The following is an 11,106-nucleotide window of genomic DNA, read 5'->3' on the forward strand; positions in this document are numbered from 1 at the left end:
TACTTTAATTACATTTTCTCTCTACCTCTCTCTTATTTTACCAATTTTGCATTAAAACTCGTGCCGAATCCAAAGTGCATATTCATTGGGGACGGAGGGAGTATATTGTAATTCAACATTTTGGGTCAACTATTATACAATTTCTAATAGATGAATATATTGGAAAATGTCATGATATCATTATTACGACACTCGAATTTATTTTTTTAGATTGATAATACACACTACACGGTTGCTTAAATGCTCGATTTGTCGTATCATGCAAATGACATAGTTACATAGATACAAAATATCCACAAACCAAATACAGTTTCAAACAAACACACACAAATCCTTTTCTCCCATCTCATAGATTGTGAAATGGAAACTACTCTACAAATTCCTGTACAATTTTCAGAGCTACCTATACCAACAACTATTTTTATAACAATAAAAAAAACAAAGAAAATAATAAAAAAAACATTTAATCACAAAAAAATGTAGGTGTATTCAATTATTTATACCTTTAATGAAGGGCCCTCACACGGGCTTATTTTGCAAACAAAATTCAAGTACCCTCTGGCCCACCTCCGCTTCATCATTACTCTCTCTCATAAACTTCTCAATCTCGGCCAGCGGAAGCGTCATTTTCACTCTCACGGGCCCCGAGCCCGAGTCCGGGCCCACATAAACAGCTGATTTCTGTCTAAGCATCAGGCCCTCGAGCCTTTCTATAGCACTGCTTGTATGCGGCAGAGACTTGGCCCGTCTAGTAGTCCGGGCCTCGGGAAACTTAGGCATTTCCACAAGGAAATAAATCTTCCCGGGCTTTAGCCCCTGTTCGGGCCGGAGGTGCTGGGCCCGAATTCCGTGCTTCTTCACTTGCTCCGACTCCAGCAAGACGTGGGCCGAGGAATAATCTCGGAGCACGTCCGCCGCCGTCGCCGGCGGATTCACCTTGAATGTTTGGCCGTCGATTGTCATAACCACGGCCCGTTTCTTCTTCAATATTAATCCTCCTATGGAGTTTCCCATGTTGATCGATGAGAGAGAGAGTGTGGATTGTGAAATGGGTGGAGTTGGATTAGTATTAAGAAAGTAGAAAAAATTAAGATGAGTGAAAGCAATTTGCAGGATTCGAAAGTGGGATGATGGCATTAATATTTTGTCACGTTTCGTGCAGAATCCAATTCCAATTTTGCATTGGATAATATCAATATTGTTGCCACCTCATACCAATTGCTTCTATTTTATTCTTCATATGTCACATTTTGTAAATAAGTTTATCTGAATTATAATATTATTACTGTTATTTATTTTAGATAGTTTGGGCAAATAAAGTATAATGCATGCCGTAAAATTTAATATGAAAGCAATTAGTTCGTGATTTCATGCCATGTTGATTTCCTAGTTGATGTGAACTCGCTGATGGTTGCAAAATTCCGGAATGAATCAGATTGTTTGGTTATTTTAATTATTGTAGACCACAATTTAATTTTTTTTATGCAATCCTTCCATCCACGATAAATAGTCTCATTTTATCATTTTAGAATGTTCACAAAGAATAGTCTCATTTCTAAAAGTGGAACGTTTAGATCTCATACTTTACGTACTTTTTCTTCTATCTCTTATACTTTATCCACTTTTTCACCCCCTCTCTTACTTTATCTACTTTTTTTCAACCTCTTTTTTATTTTATCAATTTCTCATTAAAACACGTGTCATCCAGACATCCACAAGTGATAATAGTTTTTATGCTCGAATGGAATATTAATAAGGATGTCTATCTATACATATATAAATGGAGAGTTTTGGAGAATAACATAAATGCCATTCGAAATATAACAAAATTTCTAATATTATAAATTATAAATATCAAATAATACAACAAAGTAAATATTAGTATGACCCTTCATTTATTACATGATTAATTGTCCGGTAAATAGAAAACATAACGTAATATGGGTGCAACTCAATCTTAGATAGATAATCATGGGATAATTAGTCATAGCTCTAATCCTTTATAACTAAAATAATTTCACAATTCAATCCTATATTATATTTTGATATTATTTTATCTTGAAAATCGGACGCCACCTTATAGTGATTTTATTCCTATTTTAAGTGGAGAAAGTGAAAAGCTTTGGAAGAGTCATATAATTATTTTATTACTACTATAAATATATGACATTTGTTAACTTATCATCCACAGTCACTACTAGAAATTTGGCTTGTAATGATACTTAAAATTGTCACTAGAAAATTACTGTGCTGACACTTCATCTATAATGGCACTTATGCAAGTGCAGCACCGGGTACCTGTAGTAAGAGGTAGTGTGTAGATAGTACATCTATGATGGCACTTTTTATGTTGAAGTGCAGTAACAATATAATATAAAATGCAGTGAAAAGCTAGTGTGTAGATAGTACATCTATGCTGACACTTTTTATAAAGTGTGATAAAAAAAGTGTAATGAGAAGCAATTTTTCTAGTAGTGAATTTCCTATTGTTTTCCATTACATTTTTCGTTGAACTTGCCACATAAATATTTCGGTAGAAATTTGATTCACTTTTAGATTTATTTTGATATAATTATTTTTTTGTATTTGTGTATTAATATTGTTTTATCCCTTCAATTCGGTTTTGTGATTGTGGATTGTTCATTTTTTCTTTGATATGTTAGTATGTATTTTTGCTACCCCAAATTCACTCTTCACCTCAAATTGTCCATCACTTTATGCACTTATTATTATTATTATTATTATTATTATTTTACTGTATTTGTTGAATTTTAATTTTTTTTTGGTATCTTTCAATGTATATTTATACATTATTTTATCAACATGTGTGTGTGGTTGATTCTTTTGTACTAGAGAGAAAAGTGCTTTAATTGTGTTTTGTGTGCAATATTTAGTTTCAAAACTTATTCAATTATATGAGTTTATATTGGTATAATAGTAAATTGTTATTGCATGTATTTGTAATTTTAGAATTTGATACAATGATATTGTTTCTTAATATAATAGTAAATTGTTATTGCATGTATATGTAATTTTAGAATTTGATACAATGATATTGTTTCTCATTTCACACATGTGAATTCACAGATTTGAAATTGTGCGAATAGAAAATCAATTGGATCATGCATTGCACAGGTGTGATACTAGTTAAATTCTAAAAGCACAGACTTTGGCCTATATTTAGTATATTTCTACAAACTTTAAAGCTGGTCACAAAAAAATATCAGTTTATGCTTTATGGTGAATTTTTCTTGAAATCAATTGTTTCTCAAACTCATGAAAATACCAAATTTTGTGGCCTAAGATCTTCGTAAAAAATACAGTACCAAATTTTGTACAAAGTTTGTGATTTTAGGGATTAATACCCTATCTATTATCTACGTTAAAATCAATTTTATAAATGGCTTTCAGAATTGTCAACAAATTGACCGCCAAATATCGGCAATTTCAGTATAGAGAATTATGGAAATTGTAGTGAAATGATAACTTGATGTTATCATGCTCTGTTTTGCAAAAACAAAAAATCGAATTAATGATTAAATGGCCTAGTTACAAACTCAACTTTGTCTTAACTAAGCTCACATGTTTGATCCTTGATGTCTTAAATTTCTGGGCCAGTTATTTCAACCTTCTGTGTGCTTACAAAGGGATTAGTTATTGAAACAAACGCCTTTTTATTAATTTCAGTTCATTGTCTACCGACAAAATTCAAATAAGAAAACACTACTCCCTCCGTCCCACTTTAGGAGTCTTTGTTGATCATATTTAGGCGTCCCACTTTAGGAATCCCGATTGAAATATTTTATAAATAGTAATGGACCTCACATTCCAATAACATTTTCCCACTCACATTTTATTATAGAACTAGTACTATATAAAAGTATGACTCATATTTCACTATATTTTTTCACCAACTTTTATTTACTACTTAAAAATCCGTGCCGAACTTAAATGAAACTCCTAAAGTGGTACGGAGGGAGTACTAAATTTTAGTATAATAAGATGTAAATAAAATAAATATTCTCTCTATCTCATTAAAAATGAAACATTTTCCTTTATGGGATGTATCATTAAAAATGGAACGTTTCCTAAGATAGAAACAACACTCTCTCTACATTTTCTTCTATCTACCTTATTCTCTTTTCATTAATTCACAAAACATCACTACATAAAATCTCGAGTCGAAAAGCAAATGTTTCCCATTTAATAGGACGGGGGGAGTATAATGGCCCAAAGCTATGAATATAAAAAAAAAATGAAAGATTTGGGAATCTAATTAAGAAATGCCAACTAAATATGCAAATTGCCAATGACAAGCTCTCCAATAATTACTACGTTAAGCATTAGATTCAACAGGGGAAAATGAGCAAAGTAACAAAGCACTTGCTTCAAGAGAAACTTAGTCATGAATTCATATATCTAGAGGCTTTGATGATTGTAGGAAGAGTTCAACATGTTATCTATTCTCATTCGAAAACTGCAGGAAGAATTATGTAACAAAGTATCAAAGATAAGATAAATGGGTAGCAAATATATGAAGAAACACCCTAACATACATTCATTCCACAAGGAAAAGCAAACGGCATCATTAACACAATATAGTCATTTACCACTGCAATTATTTTCACTAAATTCAAGATCCTAATAAAACAACTCCAAATCACCACAAAACACAAAATAATAAAGAACTCAGTCACAGATACCTCCTCATCTACAGATATGCTGATACCATCCCACCAAATTTCCTGCATCAGCACTCAATCGTCTCCCAAGAGACTAAGACCCTAACTACATCCTGCCCGAGACACAGCCTGTGAAGCTCTAACAACAACCCTATATTCCAGTAATCTGTAACATTACTTGCAGTGTCCATCAGTCAAACCTCTTCAAATACATGTATCGAGTTGGTACCGTAGCATATATATATATATATATGATAAGACTCTTTCACAGTCTATCTCAATAACAATGGTGATATTATGTAGGAAAGTTGCTTAACCCATTCGAAACGACATTTCTTCCTCTTCCATAAGCAAAAACTATAACAGAAACAAGGATCTCCTATTAACTCAAAGCTTATCTTATACTACTAGAGATAACACAGATGTAGTCAGGTACAAACATCCTCTAAAACTAATACACAGTCAACTATGAGAAAGACCACTGGAGTGAAGGTTTATTAAAGAGAATTCATCAGATGCCAAAGTCAAATAGTAGTATATACAAAAATATGGTAGATAGAAAAAAAAAGTATTTAACCTTGAGCAAAGCAAGCACAGTCTATAAGAATTCAGATGGCAAGTTAGCCTCAGGCTTGCCGCCATCACCCAAGCCTCCCGGGTGCTGCAAATTCTGCAAAACCTGAGGAGGGAGAGTCCCCATGTTGCCGCTCAAACCATCACCAGCGGACCCGAAAAACTGGCAGACAAGCCGAGCCAGCACCCCAAGAATCTGGAGCTGGTTCTGGCAAGCATCAGCATGCATTTGCATCATCTGCTTCTCATGCTCAATCTGCAGCTCAACCAGCCTCTCCCTCCACTCCAACTCCTCCTCCTCCCACTTCTCCTCCAGCTTCATCCTCTGCCTCCTCTCCTGGTCATGCTCCTTCTCCAACCGAATCCGCTTCTCATAATCCCTCTTCTCCCTAGCCATCTGCAGCTCTAGCAACTCCATCTCCTTGTCATAAACACCTTCCTCCCTCTCCATCAACTGCTTCTTCATCCTCAATTCCCTCTCTTTCCTCCCAATCTCATCCTCCATTGCTCCCACCTCTCCCCTCCATTCCCTCTCCCTCCTCTTCTCCTCCCTCCTCACAACCACATCCCTCAATTCCAACAATTTAGCACCAGCACCTCTCAATCCCTTCCTCCTCTTATCCCTCCCATCAAAATCAGAATCCTCCTTCCCCCTTTCCCTCTCCACATCACTCACCCCCAAATCACCACCATCCCCTTCCCCTAAATCATCCATTTCCTCATCATCATCCTCACTCTCAATCCCATACCCTAAATCATCCCCCAAAATACCGGAAATGCCCTCCTCCCCAAATTTCCTAGCTCCGCCGTCGACCAGCTCAATATCCCCGAAAACCTCCTTGTATTTGAGGAAATTCTCCCAGTGGATCTCGCCGTCGTCCCAATTGAACTCGTTGGTGGAGATTCGGATCTTCAGCTTCACGCCGAGGTACTGGTGGCGCATGTTCTGCACCTTGATGGAGACGTCGCGCCACGACCACTTGAAGGGGAAGGTGATCGGATCGTGGTGGTGGTGGAGGGAGTTAACGTGGTCGGCGATGGGCTTGAACTTCTTCTCCCGCGTCTTCAGCTTCGCCAGCGTCCCCGTGTTCAAAAGCTCCGAGTATTTCGATAGCAGCGTTTGCTCCTCCACCTCCGACCACTTCTTCCGCTTCATTTTCTAGGGATTCCGCTGATCTTGATCGGAAAATATACAAGTTCCGACACGGTAATAATTGGGTTTTATTTTGTCCTGTTTTTTCCTTTTCTTTTCTTCGTTTTTGGACAGTTAGGTTGAAATATTTATACATGACATAAAAATTTATAATTTCATTAAAATATAATAAAAATCTATAATTCAGAATATTTTTTTTAATATCATTAAAACTAAAAAATGTACGACATATTTTCAAAATATCAAATAAATAAATAAAGAAAAAGAGAAAAAATGTGCAAAAGTCTTTCAACAAATATTACCTCAAGTTTAAAGACGTGTAATGATATATATTTAAGTATGAGGATTACAAGTGAAAGATTTAACTATCGAATCTTTTAAAAATTTCTATTCATTTGTGTATCTAAAAATAAAATATTGGATGACTAGATGACTATAAGGCCATCTGCAAAGTTGTCTCTTATCCGTTCCTTAACCGTCATTTAAATTACTATTCAGGGGTCTCATTGTACTTTTTTACTACATCTCTTAACTAAGGGATGGAACCTGCAACTCTCCATCTCTTATCCGTTCCTTAAATTACTATTCATCCAATTTCATTTTTTATTTTTATTTCCAACCAAATTCAATTAATAAAACCACACTTCATTAAATAAAATAAAATTACAACATAAAACAAAAATACTACTTAAAATTCAAAAAAATAAAAAAACACATAATTAAACTCAATTCCGGCAAGATAGGCTTGGTATTGGGGAGGCGTCATGCAGGAAGTGTCCGCCATTGTGGCGGTCATGTACATGGACATTAGGGAGTTCGAGGGTGCCCCAGAGCCCGAGCCCGCCTGGCTTGATTCGGCTCTGCCCCTTCTCCCTCTAGCCAGCCGCCTGCGCCGCATTTCTCCCTTGCGGCCGACGGCGCCCACGGGAGGACCCCCCGGCATCGTCGGTCGTGCCCTCAACCTCCTGCGAGGCAAACTCTTGTGCGGCGCTGCCCGAACCGCCCTCACTAGACGAGTATTGGCCACAGGCCGTGTGCTTCGTGCGCTTCGAGGTCGAGCCCAGACTGGACCGGACATCGCCGGCCCACCTTTCCTCGTCTTTGACGACCTCCCAAACATCGACATGTTTGAATTGTTTGGCGGTGTCGTCGAAGTAGACTCGCAAAGCCAACCTCAGAATGTCGGCTCCCGTGGCTCCGCTTTGGTAATGAGCCGCTTCACTCTTGTAGATGGCGCTGAATTTTTTGACCTCTCTGTCGACTCGGTCAAAGTGAGCGCGGAGCATCTTATATGTGCGGCGGCGGGACCCCTTCGGCTTAATCTCGTGGTAGGCCTCGGTGACCTTTTCCCAGAAGCACTTCCGGGATTGTTGATTCCCGACGACGGGATCGTACAAGACGCTGACCCAGGCATTGTACACCGCCAGCGTTACTTTGGGGCTGTACGAATGACAGCCTAGATCCTCCTCCTCGTCTGCCTCCGCCCGGGGGCTTCCACTGCCTCGGCCTCCACCACTTCCTCGGCCTCCTCCACCGCCTCGGCCTTCTTCCGGAGTGGGTTCAATGGAATAATCCCTCCTGAATCTGGGATAATCCCTGCGAATACCTCGGGGCTGAGGGACGGGCATATGCATCCACATCAAAATGGGGTGGTTGGTACCCCCCGGCGTCGACGAACCCTGGGTGCCCAGCGTCGACGAACCGAAACCACCACCCAAGACATTGTACATGCCCCCCTGTCGCCGAACGCGTTGATGTCGAACCCGCCGGAGCCGCCACCACCAGAGTTTCTGTCGCCGGACATTTTGTGATGAGGGGTTAGATGAAAATTGGAGAGGAAATGAAGATGGTTTGGGAAGAATAGATGTGTATTTGTGTGTGAAATGAGGATGGATTAGGAGTATTTATAGAGTAAAAAAATAAAAAATAAATAAAAATAAAAAACTGTAATATTAACGGTAATATTACCGTTTTTCATTTTTTTATTTTTTATTTTTTTTAATTCGATTTATTTTAAAAAATGATTTCTTGCTTCAGCATGACGATGCCCAATCGCGGGCCGGCGAGTGGGTGTCACGCATGGCGCCGGAGCACGCCACGTCGCGCTGGCGCGTGGCGCTCTCGCCATCCGTCTCGACAGGACGGAACGCTCGGCTGGCTGGGGACGAGACGGGGCGCTGCAACGCGTCACGCCGCCGTCTCGTCCAGGCCTAAGTAACGCTATTCTAGCGAAGAATCTCTACTTTTCCTGCTATCCTTAAATACTACTAGTAGTAAGTACTCCCTCCGTCCCGGACTACTTGCACTTATTTCTTTTCTGGGCGTCCAAAGTTATTTGCACTATTTCCATTTTTAGTAAAAATTTTCACCTACAGCCGTAATATTTGACTTTGCTATACACTCATTCCTTAATCTTCGTGCCGAAAATGAAACGTGCGAGTAGTGCGGGACGGAGGGAGTACTATGTTATCGGGTTCACAATTGCGGATGTCAACCGCCTTTTTTTTGGGCTTAGAGCATCTCCAATGGCGGACGTCCGATCGGACGTGCACGACGGGCGACCGGGACGTCCGCCATTGTGACATGGAAGGTCGGATACGGACGTCCCGTGAGGACGTCGGGTGTCCTCAGACGTCGGCGCGACGGGCGGGCGGACGTCCGCCATTGTGGCGTGGGTCGGACGTCCGATTTTTAATTTTTTTTTATTTTTTAAAAACTCTATATGTACGGCTCGTTGAATTTTATTTCATTCGCACCACTTGTGTTAACAAGTTTATCTCTCTACATCTCTAATTTCAAGTATATCTAGAATGTCTAGTGACAGTGATAGCGAGAATGAATTGGAGGTCGCTGTGGAAGATGCGATTGATAGGCTGCTACAGCAGAGGGCGCAGCGGCGGCAGCAGGCTAGTGGGAAGGGCGATGGGAAGGGCGGATTGTGAAGGGGATGTTCTAGTGACGTGGCAGTGGGATGGGAAGTCCTAGTGACGTGGCGGGAGGTGTTTTCGGGATGTCCTAGTGGATGTCCGAGTGGGACATCCGCCCACTGGAGATGCTCTTATGAAAAAAAAATACATAAGCACGAGTGATTTCATTCATAATTCTAGCTAATCTCTCGGAAATATGACATTACTACTTAAGAAAGGCATCTCAATGGCTTGATTACCCCATCCATATTCTGAACAGCGTTCCCGCAAAACTGCTTTATTTTTTTACTTAAGAAAGGCATCTCAATGGCTTGATTACTGCACTCAAAGTTCACTCCACTTGATTACTTAAGACTTAGGAGGGACTGAACTGAACAAACAAAAATACTAAAATATGTTATTAGTATGACTTTAGATGCTATATGTATATACCCATTCCATTGTAAATACTCTCTCCATCCCGGCTAAGATGACACATTCCTTGATCGACACGAGATTTTAGGAGTTATTGATTAGTGTAAGTATTAAAATAGAGAGAGAAAGAGAGATGAATACAGTAATAGGATTGGGAAAAAATGGTTGGGTGTATTAATTAAAGAGAGAAAGTTTCCAAAAAATGAAAACGTGTCATCTTAGTTGAGGCAAACTAAAAAGGAAAACATATCTTTTTAGGTGGGACAGAGGGAGTATTAATATAGTACATACCAATTTGACTATAAGAAAATAGGTTCGACAAAGCCCTAATCAATGATATATGTGTACCTGATTGGGACAATTTTGATTGTTGGGGCAATAATTCTGGTCAATGATGATAGGATTTAAAGAATTAACCATAGTGAGATCCTCAAAACGAACCTTTATAACAAATCCATTGCTAGGCCTTGACCATGTCTTTATTCTCACACCATTTTGTGTTCCACTAAAAACACACGATTTCACTATCACATTTTCCACTCCTGCTTCATTCAATACCCCATCCTAGACTTCCAATGCTGCATATAACAAAATTTAATGTTTAAAACAGCCATGGACGACGATGTGGAACATTTGGCTGTTTATGGAGGTTAATCCGTTGATGCTTATTTTGTTCGAATTGAGGAATGCAGGTGACTGATCATGATAGAACACACGATAAAAAAAAATTAGTAAAATATATTTTCAAATTCCAAAATATATTTTTCATATGCTTCATATCAAAAGATACTTTTATAATAATTTATAGTACTACTTATATTTGAAAAAGTAAGCTTAGTAGGGTTTCAAGCCCTCGAGCACTTCATTTAGTAATGGATGGACGGGACTAGCCTACTAGAAGAAAGAACTCTCATCAGTAGTCGATGGGACATCAGAATCCGCAACATAACAAAGACGAAGTAATCATTTATTTCATTCATGTCTAGCAATATACCAAGTTAAAAACAAGAGTTTTACCATTGCTCCTTGTGGACACTTCTTGCCAGAAGTTTTGCAGGCCCACAAATTGGCGCCTAGACCATCTAGGGTTCCGCCGCGGATAGAAACTCCGGTGACCCTTATGAACTTTAACCAATGGAAATAAAAATTATAAATTTCATCATCCGATCATTGTCTAAACATAGGCAATTGATAAAAAGACCTCGCTAGAATCCTTATAAAATTACCTTTAATTTGATATATTTTTTACGAAAAAATAATTTAAATCGAGAGAGTTGCGTAAGTTTCAAGCATTAAGATGATCTTGATGAGAAAGAGAAAATGACTTGTTTTAACCACTAGATCTCTTAATCTAATG

General features: G+C 38.7%; 1 protein-coding gene across 1 annotated transcript; it reads right to left on the reverse strand.

Moving 5' to 3' along the window:
* Positions 1-519: 519 nt before the first annotated feature.
* On the reverse strand, positions 520-1,014 carry LOC121776644 (uncharacterized protein At1g66480-like). Its single transcript, XM_042173833.1, has one exon. The coding sequence runs from the start codon at positions 1,012-1,014 to the stop codon at positions 520-522; it is 495 nt and encodes a 164-aa protein (XP_042029767.1).
* Between the last annotated feature and the right edge of the window lie 10,092 nt (positions 1,015-11,106).

Source organism: Salvia splendens, chromosome 18, assembly GCF_004379255.2.
Source record: "Salvia splendens isolate huo1 chromosome 18, SspV2, whole genome shotgun sequence".
In the NCBI taxonomy this organism is placed as follows: Eukaryota; Viridiplantae; Streptophyta; class Magnoliopsida; order Lamiales; family Lamiaceae; genus Salvia; species Salvia splendens.

Excerpts from the sequence above, each read along its gene's own strand:
- LOC121776644 (XM_042173833.1), bottom strand. The coding sequence starts at position 1,014 with ATGGGAAACTCCATAGGAGGATTAATATTGAAGAAGAAACGGGCCGTG.